General features: G+C 42.2%; 1 protein-coding gene across 2 annotated transcripts in view; it reads left to right on the top strand.

Moving 5' to 3' along the window:
- Positions 1 to 22,500, top strand: part of col5a1 (procollagen, type V, alpha 1) — a 92,733-nt gene that overhangs the window by 11,048 nt on the left and 59,185 nt on the right. For both annotated transcript variants that reach the window (XM_053687786.1, XM_047161681.2), the window contains exons 2-3: positions 12,309 to 12,476; positions 21,032 to 21,245. In XM_053687786.1, coding sequence (XP_053543761.1) covers positions 12,309 to 12,476; positions 21,032 to 21,245 — 382 coding nt within the window. The remainder of the gene's footprint in view (positions 1 to 12,308; positions 12,477 to 21,031; positions 21,246 to 22,500) is intronic.

Raw genomic sequence — 22,500 nt, 5'->3', positions numbered from 1 at the left:
GTAAAGCAAGCATCCTCTGCAGATATGTGATGAAGAGGACCACTACAATTGGACAAAAAAAGTAACGCAAGGTCGCGCTATTCGTTTGAAATCGCTACTTTTAGTTCATTACTCCCCAACACCGGTTGCATGTAAATGCTGAATGCTGCTTACCAGTATACTTCAGTTGGTACCTTACATTTCCCACATGTACTTATATAACTTTGATTAAAATGATATTAGGAGCTCAGTCATGACTCGAAGCACTGAATATTTCTTTACCGACTTTACTAAAAGACTAGTGGCAGAAGTACAGCTGGGTTTAATGGGTCAAAAGTACCAGTGGCTGTTGCACACACCACTTCTTTATACAGTAGTTGATGAACGAATATGTGTGTGTGTGTGTGTGTGTGTGTGTGTGTGTGTGTGTGTGTGTGTGTGTTGAGAGAATGCCACACAGGTCCGGACATGAGAAAGGAACTATTAAAGCTTTCAATAGCATGGAAATCTGGCACTCTTTTCTCTTGCAGAGAAACATCTCTTTCTGCCTCTCACACACACTCACACACACACACACACACACACACACACACACACACACACACATTGAAGCAATTGTACTTTACATTGTGAAATACTTATACCTAAAATACTAAGACATTTAACTAATTCCTGTAACTACACACATAATTCTGTGTTTTTATATGTAATTATTTAATCATGCAAATTCAGTTTGGTTACATTTGTTTGGTTTAACACCTTACAAGGTTAAGTTCTGTGCGAATGCTTTAATCCCCGATAAACTATATGTAGTTTACACTGAACTAAGCTTTTATAGAAACCAAGACAATGTGAATGTTGAAAATATTCCCCGGATACTTTAACAGGAACAAGAGCTTGAGTTAATGTTCACATCGAACATCAGACTGGGGTAAAATGTGAACTCAGTGAGCATGGTTTGACAGTAGCATGGTTGATCGTGTCACACTGACTGGTTTGAATATTTCAGAAACTGCTGATGTCTCTATAGTCTCCAGAGTTTACACAGACTGGTGTAGAAAACAAAAAACATTCAGCGAGCAGCCGTTTTGTGGGCGGAAGAGCCTTGTTGATGAGAGAGGTCAGAGGAGAATGGCGAGACTGTTTCAGTCTGACAGGAAGTCTACAGTAACTCGAATAACCGCTCTTTACAACTAGTGAGCAGAGAAGCGTATCAGAATGCACAGCACGTTTGATCTGGAAGTGGATGGGCTGTAAGAGCAGAAGATCACATCGGGTATAGGAAGATTGATGTGATATGTAGTCTTCTATAATGTACTGTGCTGGCTCTTGGTGATCAAAGGTCGGTAGAAATGACAGAAGTTTCTGCCCCTTTTCATGGAAACTGTAGCTCCCGACCTACCTAGAACCATCTACCCCCCTTCCTGCCCCAGTTCGGACAATGCTCTGCCTCCTTGCTGAACTAAGGACCTTACAGCTCACAGCCTCGCCATGGAGACGCCGCGCTGCTTCCTTGTATCACTAAGGACATCGCTCCTCCCCCTGCTTCGTGGTGTATGTTGCTCCCCCCTATTGCTTTGCAGAGAATGTCGCTCCCCCTCTGGCTTCATGATGGATGTCACATGCTCCATGCGCTGCCTTGGACATTGCGCCACTCCTTAGCTATGCAGAAGGGATTGCTCTGCCTCACTGCCTCGTGGAGGATTTCACATCTCCTGCCAGCTACACTAAGGATATCGCTCTTAAGGAACTTTGTCAGCCTAAGGCCTTTTTCAGCATAGAGACATCTCGCATGAGGACCGCTTTCAAACACTCTCACCTGTGTCTGGTTTCACCTTGATTAGCACCACTGTGTGAGTTCCTGCGTTTCAGCGTCTTGTGGTCAAGCTTTTGTTGTTGACGTGTTCGTGTGTGCCGCAGTCTCTCTTACAGTCTGCGAGTTTTTGTCCTCTGTTCAGGTTTATGGTCATTGTTTTCACGTTTCTAGTTGTTGCGGTTGCACTTAATAAGTTTAATAAGTTTTCCGGACGCGCATCTGCCACTCTACTTTATTATGTGACTGTCAATCATATGTTTAGGCCTGTCATTGAGCTGTCAGTACAGGCCATAATCCCACCCTGAGCCACAGGTCAGACACGGTCACGTGTGTATTTACAGAGCCTGGTGATTACTGACGGCTGGGGAAAATGTGCTCTAATTGATTTAACTTCATTTTTTTTTTTTTTTTAATTGTTTTTATAATTGTTTTCTTGCTTTAATATTTTTTTGTCCTGGCATGCTAAGTGGATCAAAGTCTGTCTCAGTTGGGTTATAATAATAATAATAATAATAATAATAATAATAATAATAATAATAAATATTTATGTAATGATAAATATTATTATTTTCTGTTATTCAGTAATACTACTACTGCTACTACTAATAATAATAATGAGCAACGATGATGATGATTATTATTATTATCCATCCATCCATCTTCTATACCGCTTATCCTTCCTTCAGGGTCACGGGGAAACCTGGAGCCTATGCCAGGGAGCATCGGGCACAAGGCGGGATTATTATTATTATTATTATTATTATTGTTATTATTATTGTTGTTATTATTATTATTATTATTATTATTATTATTAGCGAGCCAAGAATTGAAGGTGCGTAAAGCAACCTATTGTAATTAAACCTTTTCTTCTTCTTCTTCTTCTCCTTCTTCTTCTTCTGGCTAGGGTGTCTATGGCAGCTCATACAACCGTCTGGTAAAAAGTTGTGAAATTTGGCACTTTTTGTTTGCAGGAGTTGAAATAAGAAGAGTTGTTCATTTTTCTGCATGGCTCTAAATTATTTTGCCTCCCTGGATATGACTGTTAAATTGTTGTTCTGAATCTGCTTTATCACAAGCCAGTGACAGTGAGGATAGTGAACAGTTTCCTTCTGTACTTGGGTATAACCTGTTCATATATATATTTTGGGCTGTCTTGTGATTGTTGGACAATCTCAGATGAATTTAAAACGAATTCCTAGCATCTAGTCTGTGTCTCAGAGCCAGTCGTGCAGACTCAGAGCCTGTTACGGCCTCTCACTTCTGCTCCAATCAAAATTTAAACACAATAATGAATGTCAGTGAAACAGTACAGGTGAGTGAATGTGAAGCCTGAATCCGCTGAAGGCATGACGTGCTGCTCAGCCGTTCTGCAGCAGCTTATTGCATTGTGTGTGCATGGATGTGCGCACAGTGTGTGTGTGTGTGTGTGTGTGTGTGTGTGTGTGTGTGTGTGTGGGTCTGTCTTGAGTCAGATTTTCCACTTCAGATAGAAGTCAATGGAAGGGAGTGAGAATGGCAGAGATGAGAGAGAGAACACATTTTACTTACTGGCTCACTGTCAAAATCTGAGTAGGTGAGGACATGTTTTCTGTAAATTAGATGAGGGAAAGTTGGCATGTGTCATACACATATAGAAATAAGGGGGTAGTGAGCAGGAGTTTATTATATAGGAGCGCACAGTAGAGACTGGTGCAGCATTTGTTCTCAGTTCAGTTCGCTGTGATGTCATGCAACAGTCTCAGGAATCAGAAACGGATTAGCTTAGGGTCATTGCGTGCACTGAAATTGGCACTCGTTTCTGTTTTTTGTGTTGTTGTTTGTGTGTGTGTGTGTGTGTGTGTGTGTGTGTGTGTGTGTGTGTGTGTGCACATGCTAGTTATCTAGTCTTTTTCCTGTTGTTTTGTGATAAAGTGTGTTTGAGACTCTCAAAGTGGAAAAAAAAGCAGCGAGGGAGTTGGGGATTCTCTCTTTTTCTTTATTTCCTGCCAACTCGTTTTCTGCTGACTCCTTCATTGTTACACTCGTTTCCTCTTTGTTTTTCTTGTTTTTTGTTTTTCTTTTTCTCATACGTTCTGGGAATGACTTCATTGACCAATCATTTTCCTTCCATAGGAACTGCAGATTTTGGCTTCACTTTTGTGGATAAAAGAAACATTAGCTTTAAATACAAATTACAATGAGTGAAAAAGACACCTGGGCTTCCAACCATATAAAAAAAATCTGAAAATTAGGATTTCCTGAAGCACATCCTAACCTCCACCTTGACACAGGTGTACTCCCTGCTAGCATAGGAGCTACTCAGTATACCTGATCTTCTGGTCCACATACATTATACACTGTAATTACATATGGAGTTATCTGTAATTTATTATTTAACCTCATTATATGCTTCTCTAAACATACCCACAGGTATTGTGTCTTCCTTTTAGGGTTGCAACTAACGATTATTTTGATAATCGATTAATCTGACGATTATTTCTTTGATTAATTCGTTGGATTAAAAGCTTTAAAGCAGAAGTTAAATCACTAGATGAAAAAAAAAGAATAACAAAAGCAGAAACTAAGTGTTAAGTGGTAAGAGGTTGAATGCTCTGCAGTAACACACACATTCACTCATCTGAACACACTAACGTTACTTTATTCTGTAAATGTACGGCACTTCTTACATTTATATACAATTACACGTGATAACCCCATTACAGTTACTCTCTCATAAAAACAATTGTTTCTAAATATAGCATCAAACAACATATCTGATCAAAATGAGTATTTTAGTCAGAGTTATTGCGTTTCTTTTCCATTGTACGCTGTTTGTTTGACACACGTGTGTGGACTCGCTGTCAGGACTAGCCTTTATATAAAATGAAAATACTGGCATCAATTTCTAACATTTACAGATAAGGATAAAAATGTAAAAATGCCATTTCTGTGCTGAAGAAAACATGTCTGGAACACGTTAAACAGCACACGCGTCTGTCGCAGCGTCTGACACCACTAGCCATCGGACCACCTGCTTTCTAAAGCGTCGCATTACGTGTGTATGACGTTATGTTCCATCGACTGGGAAACAGCTTATACTTCCGGTTAGTAAAAAACCCGCTAGTGTTCCATTTGAGACGATATTACCTTCTAAAATTCACACACTAGACGGTAGAGTACATAGCGCATAGTGTAAGTGTATAGTACGTCATTTGGGACACAACTTTAGTATTTACTCTCCGAGGCGTGTTTTCGGAACAGAAGTAACGTAGTGAGTAAATGCGTCCCGTGAGACCAACGAACCCATAATAATCGATTATTACTGATTTTATCGATTAGTTGTTGCAGCTTTAGTTTTATTAATAGAAATGCGTTTTTCACCATTGTTAAGTGGCGTGACTAACGGGGGTTATCCACAGTGACGTCACAGACCCAACTAATCGATAATAAAATTTGTTGTCGATCATTTTATTTATCGATTATATCGATTAGCTGTTGCAGCCCTACATCCTTTATAATGCATAGTGACTAAAGGGTTGGGGGGGGGGGGGGGGGGGGGGGGGGGTATTGCTGCTTTCTGGATTCAGCAGTTGTGGAGAACAGGGCTGGACTGGCTTTCAATTGCACGTCGGATTGTTTGGATCAATGCATCACTTTAGCAGGCAATTATTTACCCCACTAATTAAATAAACAAACAATAGCTTATTTTATTTCTGTGGAATGATAAAAGACATAATAACTCACTAATGGCTATCACGGCAGCAAAATGGAACCCTGTGCTCAGCTGCTTAGAACACTGTGCAAAATTCTACAGCTCCTAGTTGAGTGCGCCTGTGCCGAATTTTTTCTTCTTGCTGCTGCCTCTTTGTTTGAATGTGTAGAGAGAGAGAGAGAGAGAGAGAGAGAGAGAGAGAGAGAGAGAGAGAGAGAGAGAGAGAGAGAGAGAGAGAGAGAGATGGAGATGAGGGTGAAAAGGGGGGAAATTGCTGTAAAGAAAAATCCCTTGCATTCTTGGTGTATATTTTGAGGAGTAACACCAGTATAATGTCACTAAGACATCATTATTTAAAAAGCATTGCTTTGCATAACTCTCTGATGTCAGTTTTCCACGACAACCAGGAATAAAACCTTAGCAGGCAATTGTCACAAAAAATCCTTAGAATAAAAGTAGCTCCTAACAACTACTCGTAACAGAAAACATAAAAAAGAAGCTTAGGTTTTATTTGTTAAAATTATTATTATTATTATTATTATTTTACTGTGGTACCAACACTCAAGTGGCAAAGACAAACGCAACAGCTGTAAATGGGGAGCTGATCTTGTACGCAGGATGAGATGCATTTTTCACTCTCATTGCAAACGTTTACATCACAAGTGTGAGCTGATTACAGTGCTCCAGTGTCTATAAAAGTCTGGTTTTACTTAAAAACCCATAAAAACCACGTCCCTGGAATCACAAAAGTAGAAACAGGAAGTCACGTGAAAAGTTTAGCACATCATGTCAATTGGGGTTGGTAGTTATGGGGGTTAGGGGGGGTTGGGGGGGTTGGGGTAAGACAAACACATCAGTGTAATAAGACAAGACTGACACCTTTTACCTGAACTGCACTTTGTGGTTTAGAACTCATTAAGGCCCTCTTTTTTTTTAATTTGGTGTGTGTGTGTGTGTGTGTGTGTGTGTGTGTGTGTGTGTGTGTGTGTGTGTGTGTGTGTTTGCTGAGAGGCTTTCGATGTTGTATGAACATGCTGATACTTAACCTTAAGTATGATCTTACTTAACCACAGCAAGCTGTAAAAGATAGAAATGTAAAAATATATCAGATGTCTTACACACGAACGCGCTCCTATTTCTGCATATAAAAAGCATAGTGTCTTACAAACATCACTTTTCAGCTACATGTTAGTTATTCAGGGAAAAATGTACTCCGCTTCTTCACTCACCTCGTGTTTCAGCCAAGAAATGTTTGGCATTGTGTTCCTGTAGTTTTGTGAGGAGAGCTGAGAGCGTTTAATCTCCTCTCATGATAATTCAAGAATAATATTATTCTGATAAGCAGATCTTGGAGGCTTAGTTCAATTTATGTTACAAATCTTTCCACGGTTCCATCAATTCACAGCTCCAGCAAGCATGTACAAGTGTGGTTTACAGATCAATTCAGATTGCTCAGATAAACTATTCATTTTCAGAAGTGTTTCAGGACATTTATATGCGTTGTTTTGCTGTTAGTAGGAGTGATCTGCCTTGCTGTAAACTTCATGAATTCCATCTTCAGTCTGTCAGGCAGGTAATTAAGTTCTTTTAAGTTAATTCATCCAGCACAAATTCTTCTGGAGAAACAGAGTGGTAAAACGTAATTATACACTTCTCATCCTGATCAAATTATGAACACTTTACTCTGCTCACATGCTCTGGTTTGTTTAGCAGACTGGCCTATGAGCTGAGTTTGGCTTGTATGCAGGGCTATCATTAAACCACACACCGAAATGAACACACGCACTCCTCAAATGAAGCTCAGTTGTTACCTTAAATAGAATGAAAATGGTGGTTTCTGACACTGTGTGACGTATAAAAATGAGCTAAACATCAGAAAGCAGAACATTTAATTAGACAATTAAATAAGGGCTGCTTGGTGGTGCAGCGAGTAGTGTGACCAACTCACAGTTCCAGGGTCCCTTCGATCCTGAGCTCGGATTACGGTTTGTGTGGCGCTCTTGCATGTTCTCTGCCAGAAACATGCCAGTAGGTGTATTTTCGACACTATATTGCCCTTAGGTGTGAATGGGTGTGGGCGTAGATACCTGTGATACACACTTGTGCGCAGCGTTCCTCACATGGTCTCCAGATCCATGATTCCAGTTGTGTGGTCATAGCTGTGATTGCAGGGTGGTATTTTTTTTTTTACGTTTACTTTAACAACAGGTTCGATTGCCACACTAAAAGTTGGAGTTCCTTGACAGACCTTGTTATGTTCTTTTAATATCACTGTTGCTGTGCCCACATTTGCAGGAGCTAACTAGAATAAAAAACTGTAAATGACAGAAATGCAATAGCAAACCTCAAGGCCAGTTATCCCATAACTGCACGGAAAACAATGCGAAATGATTAATGTAGTATATATTATGTTCTAAAGGAGAGATGCAAACCAAAGAAGTTACTAGAACAGATCACACTATAGGTAGTATACTCACCCGGATTGTACACTGGTGCAGGAGATTTCAGCGGATGTTCTAAGAGTGGATTCATAAGATCTTTGTGGGTGGGTGTGTCTGAAACTACATGTTGTCCTTATTGTTCTTCCTCAAGATTTAAATATATGAAATATATGAAGCTAAATGATATGGCAGTGGTTAGACACTCTAGCCACTCAGGGACCAAAGCAACACAACACACTGCAGATATAAATATATAACTGTAATGATTCAGTCAAGAGTGTTTTCTGCAGCAGAGCTCTCTCGGATGTCCTCAAGCCAGGGGTATTTCTGGGAAAAAGATATACCGAAGTAGGGCTGGGCGGTGCAGCGAAAAAATGCATCACGATGTAATGTTTCGTATCAGTCAGTATCGGTAATTATTGATCAATTTGAATCTTTTTTCAGCAAAGACCAGTAGAAAGAAAAAGTTTGAATTTAACCTCTGTATTTTTAATTGACCCACTTTATTAAGGCAAACAACAAATCATTTTAGCTTTAACCGTCAAAAACAAAATAGAATTTAAACAGATATCTTCTCTTATATCTTATATGAAGATTAAATACATAAGTGTTAAAGAAACTCTTGAACTTTATAAATAAAATGTGACAAAATGTGTGCGGTGTAAAAGGCAAACTTTGAGGGAGATCAACATCAAATTTGAGCACAGAATGTGACTCCTGGTGCTCTGGTTTGTGCTCAGCCTGTTAGCCTAGCCTTGTACAAGATTTCCACTTTAACACTTACTTCCAGGTAGCACTGTGCCGAGGTCCGCGTCTGACGAGTCCAGCTCCTGCTCTGAGGACACTCGCTGTCCTCCCCAGAGCCGACATTTTAACAGAAAACACAAAAAGCTGCAAAATGTCACCTTTCTTCCTCGCCTGATGTTCAGAGTCATACACACTGTACATGCACGGAGCGCGGCGCATGTGCACTGCCAGTCTCTCGCAGCTCGTGTTTCCGTACTTGGCCGGGACGGTTTTTTTTTTTTTGCAAGGCTTACACACAACGGTGTTCTGATGTTGGTCAGACGAAAAGAAACCAAAACCACTGTGGTTTGTTCACAAACTGTCAGCGAAACTGTAGTGTTGTTCCATGGTGCTTTGTAGAAAAGTTGGGCACTTTATCCCGGTGTTTCCTACCTGGGGGGCGCGGCACCCTGGTGTGCCGTCTGATGAGAGCAGGGGTGCCATGTAAAAATCCTTCAAACATTTCCAAAATATGTATAAAACATTTAACATATATGATAAATATCTGATGTCTGAAATAATAACACAGACACACACATGCATAACAGAAATAAATAAATAAATAAAATATTTTAGAAAAATAACAATTCCCTCCCCCTCAACCCCCCTAGCTGACCTTCCAGCTGCACGTCAACATCAGTATGCATGTTTTATCCTAATGATTAGCGTGTGACGAAGCGTGTGGAGTGCAGAAGAATATGGACAGATTTCATAAAAGAAAAGCTCCAGATGCTTCTGGGCCATCAACTTCATCCTGGTGCAGCTAAAGCCTCGTTTATACTTCCTCTTGGCTCCGCACCGCGAACCTCCACTGACTGCACGCGCACCTCCCCAAACGCACGAGTAATCATCCTATAAACCAGCAGGAAATAGCTGAGAGAAGAAGTAGTTTGTCAGGACAGCCATAGCAACGTTTCCAAACAAGGCGTCTCGCGTGGAGCTGCTAAAGGCTGAGGAGGAATTGTTGTGTTTGTTGTTGACGATGTTTGTTTTCAGTAAACTTCACTAAAACCCAAAGTATGAAAAAAATAGCAAAGAAACATATATGAATTGTCCGTATACAGACAAAAGAAAGATATTAGAGAATGATCGCTCTGTATGGCCGCTCATCAATCTGAATGTCTCTGTGTATAAAGACAGCAGAATGAGGTTTAATCACCGTCTGACAGTGGAGCGGAGCGGAGTGGAGCGGAGCGGAGCGGAGCGGAGTGACTGCGTTTATTTGTGAAGATACTGATGAGTGAAACATGGTGCACCCCAAAAAAAATCTTTCAGCTTTGGCCTTCAACAGTCTGTAAAAGCAAATCGGAATCACTATATTTAAAAACATTCCATGAATTTTGTGCCATCTGGCTGTCTGTATGGTCCCGCAAGGATGGATCATAGAGAGGCCTGTACAAGCGTACCTTTCGGCAAGGGTCGGCTCCAGCTCTCCTCAGTTTACTGTTTACGCCAACGTTACCTTTTATCCCCAGCGTGACCTCGGTCACCATCAGACGGAGGCGTAAGGCAGGGGAGCGTTTTATATTAAATGCAGAGGAGAGGAGTAACCTGTAAACTTTGAAAGTGGAGTTTGTGCAGCACGTAAGCACGACAGTGATGCACGAGCACAAACGTGTTTATATCCAGAACGCTCCACTGTTCAAGGGCTTGGGGGAAACTGGTGCGAGTTGCTTAAAAGATTTCATTTAATTCCAGTTTAGTGTCATTATTTGCCGTATTCGCAAACTTATAGTGTAAATTCTGTCGTTTATTATAACGGAAGTGACCTATTAGTAACGAGGCCGCGTTGCTCCTCACTCACAGTGGAGACAGGGTGAAAAACAGTGGGAGTGCAAGTAAGATCTATAATGTCTAATTATAATGGGATATTTCAAATAAACGAAAAAATGGTGCTGAAAGTTTGCACACACACACACACACACACACACACACACACACACACACACACACACCCATCAAAATGATCGGGCGATTAATCAATTATGAAAATAATCGTTAGTTGCAGCCCTAAAAACTACTATTTTTGGTATGCATGATGGAGCTTATGTTTGTTGCTGCTAATATCACTGATCTCTCTCTCTCTCCGTCTCTCTCTCTGTTTACTGCCCTCGGTTTATTTGTCTCTTTACCTCTATCTATCTAAATGGGACTGGATTATTTGTCCCCCAAAGGTGGCTGCAGTGACATTATTGAAATCCTGCTTGGACTCTTGGGTGTGTGTTTAAAAAGAGCCAGCTGGTGGTTTGTAACAGCTAGTGTGTGTGTGTGTGTGTGTGTGTGTGTGTGTGTGTGTGTGTGTGTGTTTATCAGTACAGATATAGATACCTTTAAAAAGCTTGTCACAAAGCAGTCATTAAGAGTGTGTGTGTGTGGTCTGGATACCTGAAACCCTCAGGGAAGAGTGCGAGCGACAGAGTGAACGAGAGAGAGACTGAAATACTCTGCTGGTTCACTCACAGCTCATCTGTCCATCACAGTGAAAAGACTGATGTTAATGTAACTTGTAACCCGTAGAGTCTTGTACAGAACATGGTTTGAACACAGTGGGAGTTAATTAAACACTGCAGCATGTAATTTAACCCCACGGTCAGGACAGTATTCCCTCTTGTCCCGGTCAGAACGTTGCAATTTTGCCAACTTTATGAGGCCTTTGAGGTGATATTTTCTGAGGTGATATTTTATGATGTTGGTTATGAAGTAAGGGGCATTTAAATCCTTTTTTGATGTGGCCTTTCTTTCCTGTGTCAGGAAGAGAGAGTGGGGACAGATATTAGTTGCAGGACTGCAATGTTTATTAAAGAACAGAGCAAACTGTCCAAAACGTCGGGTTTATTATTAATTTTTTTAATATTATTTATTATAGTCAGTACATTTACATTCAGCGTGCAGCGTGTAAGAGACAGTGTAAGTGCAGAATGTTTTTTTTAAATACATTTTTTTAAATTGGTGGACAAGTTAAGGGTTAGGTAATTAGACCTGTCTGAGGTCAAGACACAGATTAGACATGTTTAAATGAGAAACACTTTAACTTCAGAACATAGAAAATAGCTGTCCAGACATATATTTGTGTGTAGGTGTATACATTTGAAGTGGTTGCAGTACAAGGGTATACAAAGCTTTGTACTGTAGTGAAATATGGCCAGAGACTCGCTGATTTCTTTCATTTTGCAGACTTGATCTTTATCGAAATTGACAGTTACATTAAGGTACTCTTTTTAAAAAAAAAAATGATTAGTTATATTAACAGCAGCCAGAAAAAGCCAAAACTATCAGTGCATATATGAGTTTTAGATAAGTAGCTAGTCAGCTGTCTTAGCATACAGATTCTGCAGCAACAATTTCCCATGTGCCACGTTACTTAGATTAATGTGCGTTTAATCCAGAGAACACGGCAACCTTCATCATTGGTGCAGGCATCTATTTTTTATTTTATTTCTTTTTCTCTCTCTGTGGGAAAAATCTGGAGATGGAGAACTGAGAGTCCGACCCGTGTTTAAGCAAAACAGAGATACTTGTGTAATTTTTATGTAAATTCTTACTTTCTTGAACACGAAAGTGTAAACTGTATATATGTTTATGTCTCTCTCTGCAGTGGATTCAGCTGACCTCCTGAAGATTTTAGATTTTCCAAGCTTGCCTGACGGCATAACAAAAACTACAGGCTTCTGCACACACAGGAAGTCATCGAAAGGGCCTGATGTAGCCTACAGAGTAACCAAAGATGCTCAGCTCAGTGCTCCTACGAAACAGCTCTACCCCTGTGAGTGGACACGTGCATACATTCATATACTCATACACACGTTCAAGCACTTGCGGCCTGTTGAGAAACCAGAAATGCTCAACGAGTAGAGAGGCCAGTGACTGAGGATGTTACGTGGAAATAGTTTTTCTTTGTTTGTTTGTTTTTTATGTATTAGTGACACCGATGGCTAAAAATATCTAGTTATTAAGCATAATGTAATAAATTGTTTGCAGATTTGTAATTCTGCAAGTGTGTGTGTACGACTGAACAACTGCATTAACAAAGCTGGATGTTTCTAGTTCTGGAACTGGAACAGAAACATAGAAAGAAGAGTGAAACCACACTTAGAAAACTTTCTGCCGATGTGGCAAACTCCCATACATTTCTACTGCACACACACACACACACACGCACATGCACACACGCACACACACACACACACATGCACACACACACACACACATGCACACACACACACACACATGCACACACGCACACACACGCTTTCTATCCAAGAACTTTTGTGTTTCAATCTTTCATGTGTATAACTGTGTCTCTCTGTGTGTGTGTGTAATTGTGTGTTTGTGTTGCGGGTGTGTGTGTGTGTGTGGGGGGGGGGGGGGGGGGGGGGGGGTTGAATGGTGTTGAGGGATGGTGTGGTGGGGGGATGGGTAGATTTTGGGTGATGCATGTGTGTGTGTTCTATAGACCCTTTTATTTTTTATAGCCCTCCAGTATAACACTGAGCCATAAAACTGCCCCAGACTCTCAATTTAGCAGGAATGCACCTGAGACAATCCCAAGAATTTGAATGAGGGGGAAGGATCAAGAGGGGGAGAGAGAGAGAGAGAGAGAGAGAGAGAGAGAGAGAGAGAAAGACTGACTGAGCAAAAAAAAAAAAGAGGGGAAAGAATGAGTGAGGTTAACTGAAAAAGACAGAGAAGCGCTGAGCAAAGAAGAACAAGGGAGACAGAGAGGCCGTTCAGCTCAGTTTAGAGTGTCTGGTTTCTGTGTGTGTGTGTGTGTGTGTGTGTTTGGACAGCAGCACTCGTCTATGGAATTGTGTATTAATGTTTTCCACAGACTAGGTCATTCTAGCACGCTTTCCTCTTTCATTCTTTCTTTTTTTTCCCACTTTATATAGACACGTTTTCTCCCTTTTACACAAAGACCTACACATGCAGGGGCACAACCTATAATGCTAAATTAAAGTTGCCAGCATTCTTGCCTCAAGCAAAACATAGACACCATGCAGATGGCCAAACTGTGATGGAAAAGTGTAGATGTATAATCACAAGTGATGCTTGTGGAAGAAGTGATTTAGCAGCTATCCTTTTTAGCAATTTAGTCTGCTTTAAGTCTGCACACAAAAATCATATTACACACAAAAAAAACCCCAAAACAAAGCAATTTGAGCAGTTTGCATTTTAAGTTATAAAGAAAGCAAATGTAAACTTAATGTGAAGTTAATGTAAATGTAAAGTCTGTTTTGGGGCCTTTTTTTTTTTTTTAGATTATTTATTTTAATACCCAATATAGTTTCACCGAAATGAAGCAAACACCATGAAAAAAGTACAACGTAATGAATGTAGAATGTAGAAGTCCGCACACTGCTCTACAGTCTTAGGTTTAAAATAGAAAGCACACCCTGCTACTATTACCACTGAGTAAAATTTAGCTAAGTGCCTATTCTTGGTTTTGTAATGGGAGTCTAAATGAGCATTTTGTTAAATTTGTTTATAGATGATATCAAGCAGAATTAGGATATATTAAAACACAATATACTTTATGGCCCAAGTGCCTAATGAAAATCTGGAGTCATACTTTGAGTTTCCAATTCTACGGTATTTAACTTAAAAGTTAATGCACCCCATAGTGTGCACTAGCAGTGCATGTTATATCACTGTGGGGTCCAGAGTGCACAAAAATCATGGTGTTATCCTGTGCATTAAATTGACAACAAAGTATTTGTAAGAACTTATAATATAAGAATTATACATCACCAATTGTGCACGAATTAAGAGGTTTTGTTGTAAGTAAATTGCACGAAAGAAATAATTCCTTTTGATTTTTGTGCGCAAAGTTATATCACATTCTTGTTGGTAAGATTTGAAGGCCCATTAGGACTTTAATTCAATTCTATTCGGTTTTATTTGTATAGCGCTTTTAACAGTGGACATCGTCCCAAAGCAGCTTTAAGGAAATATATAAATTCAGGATATAGATGTTAAATGTATGAATTTATCTCTAATGAGCAGCCAGAGGTGACGGTGGTGAGGAAAAACTCCCTGAGACGATATGAGGAAGAAACCTTGAGAGGAAACGGACTCAGAAGGGAACCCGTCCTCAATTGGGTGACACAGGATAGTGCGATTATAAATAAATACACCCCTTCTATAAATGTGCTAATACTACATGGTCAAATAGTGCAGTTGTGTAAGCAGGAAAAAAAAGTCTGTTTTGTTGAACCTCTCCATTGTTCATTGATGGAGACTTGAATGCAAAACTGTTTGTGGCAATTGCAGTCCTAAAGCTATCATAGCAATTGTAGTCCTAGCAGACTTATCATGGGAAAAACTAGGAACAGGTGTGAATGAACATGACACGTGAGGTAAACAACCAATAACAATACAGGGGCGGAGATAGGACAGAAGCCAAAACAAAACATACATGGCAACATAAAAAAAGACATAACCCAGAAGCACATACTGCTTATGCACGCTTTGGCATGCAGCACTTTGAGGAAATCCATGACAGATACCACCCCAAGGGCACTTCTCTCGAAGCTCCTGCAAAAGCTCCCCCTCCTGATGGTCCTGGCCCTCTGGGCAAAATGTCCACACGTAGCCAAAGGTCCCGAGGTAGGCATTGTCTCTCATGTGAGCTTCTTCCAGAGGAGCTGGGAAGAAGACATGGAGCCTACTGTCCAGAAGCAGGTGGTGGGTCGGCGACAGGCTTGCCAGGGTTTGATGGCAGGGTTGAGACAGGCTCGCTGGCATTACTGGGCAGGAACCAGGCTTCTGAGGCTGTGCTGTCTCATGCCTTAGGCGTGAGCTGGACTTGGGAGGCCATGCCATCGGCCTTTAGCAGGAGCCAGACTTGGGAGGCCATGCCATCAGCCTCTGGTAGGAGCAAGGCATGGGAGGCCTTCTCGTCAGACTGTGGCTGGAACTGCACTTGGGAGGCTCCCTTGTTGGCCTCAGGCATGAGCAGGTCTTTGGAGGCCACACTGTCAGCTTCAGGCATAAGCATGGCATGGGAGGCAGTACTGTCTGCCTCAGGCAGGAACAGGACTTGGGAGGCCACCTCATTGGCCTCAGGCTTCACAATGGCATGTGAGCTTGCACTGCAGGCCTCAGACAGGAACAGAATTTGGGAGGCTGTGTTGTCGGCCTTTAGCAGGAGCAGAACTTGGGAGACTTCATTGTCGGCCTCAAGCTGAAGCAGAACGTCAGAGGCCACACCATCTGCCTCTTGCATGAGAAGGTCATGGGAGGCCGTACCCTCAGCCTCAGGCAGGAGCATGGCATCGGAGGCCTCCTGGTCGGCCTCAGGCTTAAGCATGGCATGGGAGGTCGTGCTGTCTGCCTCAGGCAGGAGCAGGACTTGGGAGGCTGCCTCATTGGCCTCAGGATTGAGCATGGCATGGGAGGCCACGCTGTATGCCTCAGACAGGAACAGGACTTGGGAGGCGGTGCCATTGGCCTTTAGTAGGAGCAGGACTTTGGAGGCCATGTCATCTGCCTCTAGCTGGAGAATAACTTGGTGGCCCCATTGTCGGCCTCAAGCTGGAGCAGAACTTGGGAGGTCACGCCGTCTGCCCGTTGCATGAGTAAGTCATGGGAGGCTGTGCCATTGGCCTCAGGCAGGAGCATGGCATTGGAAGCCGCATAACGCAAATGCAGACGGACGCAAATGCAGTTAAAGCTTTGTTAAAGAGAGGCAGGCAGACAAATCCAAACAGTGTGCAAAATGCAGTACCTAGCTAACACTTTTTCAATAACTTAATGAACTGACAATGCAGAATCACTTTCTTCATCCTTATTCCCTGCACAATTATCCTAATCTCCCTTCTTCAAATCTATAATCACACCTTCACTGTATTTAGGACATTGAGTAAGTGTTTTTGAACCTGGCCTTGACCATGTCTTCCACCAACACAACATGTTTTCTGGAACATAACTAAGATTCCTAATAGAGAACAGACAGCCAGTAGCTCCAGACAAACAAAGCTCCTCCTGTCTTAATGCACTACAGAACTATCCACTAACAAATCACACTAAACTAGCACTGCAGTTTACGACTGTCACATAAGACATAAAAAAAAGATTGAACAGCTGGTAGAAAATATCATCTACACAACGACCCAGAGGCAGAACCTCAGACTGATCGTACATGTGTAATACAACATAGTCACCAAACAGGACTCAGTACATGTGCTCCACATGATATTTTTACCTCACAAATTCTACATTCTGCTTTTATGTGGTCTGTGTTATTAAAATGCGTGTATTAAATGTATTAAAATGGACAATGTTATCACACATGATTTGTCACACGCACATATACATCAACAGAGCATTCAGTCAGTGCATGGAGTGCGCGTGTCCGAGTAGTGTGGCGAAAACATCGCCCTATTATTCTGTCTTTTATAAAAACTAAATCGGCTCTCAGACCAGAGACGGCTCCCATCGTTCATTTAAAGGACATCACTAACACACACACACACACACACACACACACACACACACACACACACACACACACACCCATTTATCCCCCAAAGTGAGAAAAAACCTATTTTGAAAATAGAATGCAAGAGTGTTCTGTTACAAGAACAAGCTGCTTGGTTTTAAAGAAGTAAAGTGAGAGACTTGAGCAGGAGAGGAATGAGGGATAATGAAAAAGCCAGACTCTCCAGATGGACCTGGAACTCCTTCACCTCCCCCCCCCCCATCTCTCTCTCTCTCACTCTCTCTCTCTCTCTCTCTCTCTCTCTCTCTCTCTCTCTCTCTGTCTGTCTGTCTCTCTCACTCCCTTTCCCTCTCTCCCTTCTCATTTTCTCTCCCAGTCTTTTGGAACTGAAAGCTCTGCATCTGTAAATAAAGGTTTGTACAACTTTTGGTTAAATGTGTGTGTGTGTGTGTGTGTGTGTGTGTGTGTGTGTGTGTTTTACAGAGGAAAATCCTAAGACTGCAGTCATGTCTGGTTTTCTCTTCAAAGAGTCAGACTACTTCATTCCACCCTTTTTTTGCCTCTTTTTTTAGTGTTCGTCTGGTTTAAGTTGTTTTGATTACAAGTTTGAATTTATTACAAAATGACACAATGTACATTTCACCAGGCATTTAATGTCCATGATACAAGTTAGTTCCTGGTATCACATACATTATAATCATTCCCTCACCAGCCTCTCTTTTATTCACTTTTAAAAGGACAAAAAACATTGAATGTCAGACAGTTCCCTATCAAAGGGAACTCAACGTTGCATGAGCTACACGCTGTGGGAAGCGCCCTCGCGTATTACCAGTATCTGAAGCTTATGTAACATCCTGCCTATTTATAGGCATGCCGTGATCAGGTGACATGGCAATTAAGCGTGTCGCGTGATATAAAAACAGCACCTGTCAGCCTTTTATCTTCAGCGAGACTGCATGTCGGTCGTTTGTGTAACGCTCGCAAAAATATTCTTCATTTCCTCTCTATCTTTAAAAAAAACTCTTTCCTTTTCTGTAACTTTAAAAGAGAGAGAGAGAGACAATTCAGGAAGTGTGTTACGCTTCGCTCCCGTTTCATTACGGGGACGGACAGGAACACTTTCTGTAATCAGTGTCTCACGGCGATGCCTACGTACTCTGAGAATTTGGAGGTGTCCCCGGTTTCCATCCTTGAGTCACACTCTAGGGGTGTCTCCTTATCGCAAGATGGTAATGACAGACACCCCCCTCATGGGCTGGGGCACGATCTTAGATGGCTGTCCAGCTCACGGTCTCTGGAGCATCTCGAGCGGCATATAAATCGCCTAGAAATACACCCGTGTTTCTAACACTGAAATTTTTTCTTCCTCAATTGAGAGGTCACCATGTGTTAGTTGTGACAGACACAGCGGTGGTCTCATATATCAACCACCAGGGAGTGAGCTGCCCTTTTCAGGCAGGCGCAACTAATTCTTCTCTGGACAGAGGGAAAGTTTTTGTCAGTGAGTACAATGTACATTCTGGGCAATTGGAATGTGGGGGCAGACATCCTGTTGAGGCAGGGGCTGAGGCCCAGGAATTGGAGGCTCCATCTACAAGTGGTGCAATCCATATGGCGAAGGTTTGGCCAAGTGGAAGTGGATGTGCTTGCCTCCGAGGAGACAACACACTGCCCGCTGTGGTTTGCCTGCCTTCACTCCTCCCACACCATTGGGGCTGGATGCCATGGTGCACATGTGGTCGAGGTCACATCTGTACGTTTTTCTCGTGCTCGCTCTGCTCCCACAAATTCTAGCAAGAGTTTGCCAAAACTGTCTACGTCAGCTGCTAGTAGCACCTTATTGGCCAGCTTGAATATGGTTCGAGATAATATCCCTGCTGGACGGCACTCCTTGAGCAATTCCCTCAGAAGGGATCTACTGTCTCAGGCCAGAGGGCTAATTTATCACCCTCGGCCGGAACTATGGAAACTGTGTGTCTGGTGCCTGAGTGGCACCAGCTCATAGATTCTGGTCTCACAGCTGAGGTTGTAGAGACCATGTTGAACGCTACAGCACCATCCATGAGGAAATTGTATGCGCTCAAGTCTCGTCGTATGAGGAACATCAGATAGACCCAGTGAACTCTGCAATAGCTACAGTCCTGGAATTCTTACAAGGATGTTTCTCAGCAGGGTTGGCTCCTTCTACATCAGGGTCTACGTGGCTGCCATTTTGGCCAGCCACGCTCCTATTGACGGAGCCTCCGTGGGGCAACATCCTCTAACATCGAGGTATATGCATGGTATCAGGCGGCTGAGGCCCACGCATACCTTCCCGGGACCTTTCTGTGGTCCTGGAAGGTCTGTCAGTTGTCCCATTTGAGCCCTTAGAGTCAGCCTCAGAGACGCTTCTGACTCTAAAGTTAGCTCTTCTGCTGGCCCTGACATCTCTCAAGCAAGTAGGAGATCTGCAAGCTCTCTCTGTTGCCCCTTCCTGCCTTGACTTTGCCCCTGGATTACCCAAGGCCTTCCTATATCCTAGACCGGATTATATTCCTAAAGTGCCTACGTCTGCTGCCCAGCCACTAGTGTTGCAGGCTTTCTGCCCTCCTCCGTTCCTGACACCGGAACAAGAGAAATTGCACATGCTGTGTCCAGTAAGGGATCTCTGTACTTACGTCCACCGCTCCGGCCAGTGGCGTAAATCTGAGCAGCTGCTGGTCTGCTTTGGCGGCGATAGTCGAAGTGATGCTGTGTCAAAACACCGCATCTCTAATTGGATAGTGGAAGCAATCTCTATCTCTTATGAGGCGCAAGGTCTTGCTATGCCTCTGGGCATAAGGGCTCATTCCCCTAGTGGTGTCGCCTCCTCAAAGGCTTTGTCCAATGGGGGAATGAGCCCTTATGCCCAGAGGCATAGCAAGTCTTGCTATGCCTCTGGGCATAAGGGCTCATTCCCCCATTGGACAAAGTCTTTGAGGAGGCGACACCACTAGGGGAATGAGCCCTTATCCCCTAGTGGTGTCGCCTCCTCAAAGGCTTTGTCCAATGGGGTACCCTTACAGGATGTGTGTGCTGCAGTGGGGTGGTCTACACCAGTGGGTTTAAAAGTGGAGGCCGCGACCCCCTTGGGGTCCGCCGGGGGCGCCCGTGAGGCCTCAACAATTTGGTGTGAAAAACAAATAAATACATGATTCTCACTCTCAGAAAACCACACACACACACACACACACACAATCAATTCCTAATGTAATGTAATGTAAAAATGAAAGACGTAATTATTAATAAAAAAAAGGGGGATATATTCAGAAGTCTGTTTTGCAAGACATCTTGCAAAAGGGGGGCCTCGGTCAAATGTTAATGCCATTTGGGGGGCCTTGCCCTGGAACAGTTTGGGAACCCCTGGTCTACGCCACACACATTCATTCGATATTACAGTCTGGACATATATGAGTATCTTGCAGTGACCCTCAGGCTCGGATCTTTTTATACAGGCCATACCCTCAATAAGACGTAGTGGGTATTGTCATTCCCACAGTGTGTAGCTCACGCAACGTTGAGTTCCCTTTGAAAGGGAATGCTCAAGCAACATCTCGTTCCTTCTCAGAGAACAGCGTTACATGCATAACCCAGACGTTTTCTGTCTTGAACTCACTAAAACACTCGTGGTTGAAAACTCATTGACAATGGAGGCTCCTTCCATAAATGTTAAATAAATGTTAACATTTACATAAAGAAAAGCTCAGCACCTAGTTGTTTTACTTGCTTTTTAAGTCCTTTCATTATTATTGGCACATCTGCCACACATGTCACACACTAGATATAACACAGCTAGAAATAGGGATGTGGTGTTGCTTGTTGGAAATTGTTAATGATTTGACATTTCTCCATGCCTACAGCTTCCATTTTTCCAGAAGACTTCTCCATCGTGGCGACTTTGCGGCCAAATAAGGGTAGTCAGGCATTCCTACTGTCCATCTATAATGAACAGGGCATGCAGCAGCTGGGCATTGAGGTGGGCCGCTCACCTGTCTTCCTCTATGAGGACCACCTGGGAAAGCCAGGCCCTGAGGACTACCCTCTCTTCAGAGGAGTAAACCTGGCTGACGGAAAGTACGATACATGCATACACACACACACCACACAAACTCACCTAGGTCTGTTACACGTATACATACTGTGTGTATATATAAAGACAAACACATATTTCGACAGGTACAGTTGCAAATCCATAGGCATGCACACTTCCAGAGCCACATGTTTGACCTCCTAGAAAAACACTTATGATTAAATTTTCATCTAATTCAAATTCTTAAAACTATATATTCTCCTGGACTGCTTGTTTTGTTTTGTTTTTTAGATCTCGGTTTGTCTCTGTTTGTTTCTTTGTTCAGCTTAAGCCCAAAAGTTATGTCCATATTTATGCAGGGAAAGTTAGGAAAGTTTTTTTTTGATACATCAGATGCAAATATCTACCAGTAAAGCTATATGTATGTACAGTGGATATAAAAAGTCTACACACCCCTGTTAAAATAGCTCTTTTTTGTATAGCAAAAGAATGAAACTAAAATAAATAATTTCAGATCTTTACCCAACTTTCATGTGAAACGGTAATATCGCGATACTAAAGCTTCAAAATACTGCCGATGCCACTGTATTCTTTACGGTAGTATCGTCAATATGGTAGTGCCGTAAGTAATGTTATATGTGCAGGAGTTAATACTATTTTCACTAAAACGACTCATCTCACTGCTTTTGCAGAATACACGAAGGTTAATGACTGTTCATTTACCCTAATTTCTTTACCTTAATCTTTAAAGATTTCCAGTTCGCTACCGAGCGAGCTAACGTTACGCTAACTGCTGTATATAAACAATAATATTAGCCGTGTTTGCTAGTAAGTGAGCTAACGTTACGCTAACTGCTGTGTCTAAATACTAAACTCAGGGTTCATACAAGGTGCTTGAAGTGCTTAAAATTGGCATTTTGAAATTTTAGCACTGGAACACCTTGAAAATAACTTTTCATTAAGCCAATTTTCTATCTAGTGGTGCTTAAAAAGTGCTTGAATTATAAAAAGTCAATAAATATGAAATTTTCTATAGAACACAAATACAAGCCTTTCACTTAAAATATAACACCCCGCTGCACCCCTCCCTCTCCTCCCACTATTCACTCACTCATTTTAACAGAGACACTCTCAGACTCCTTTAGCAACTTTTCCTCAAAAGCACCTAGCGACAAATCTAGCAACTTTTTGGGCAAATTTAGCTGCTTTCTGTAGAAGCGAGTGGCCAGTACTGCCCCGCGAGTGTCCTGCTCTCCCGCTGCAGGTACACCTCTCTCTGCGGCTGCTCTGTTCAGTGAG

This window comes from Ictalurus punctatus, chromosome 18 (assembly GCF_001660625.3).
Source record: "Ictalurus punctatus breed USDA103 chromosome 18, Coco_2.0, whole genome shotgun sequence".
In the NCBI taxonomy this organism is placed as follows: domain Eukaryota; kingdom Metazoa; phylum Chordata; class Actinopteri; order Siluriformes; family Ictaluridae; genus Ictalurus; species Ictalurus punctatus.
Note: the sequence above shows the minus strand (reverse complement) of the source record. Positions and strands in the feature narration are given on the sequence as shown.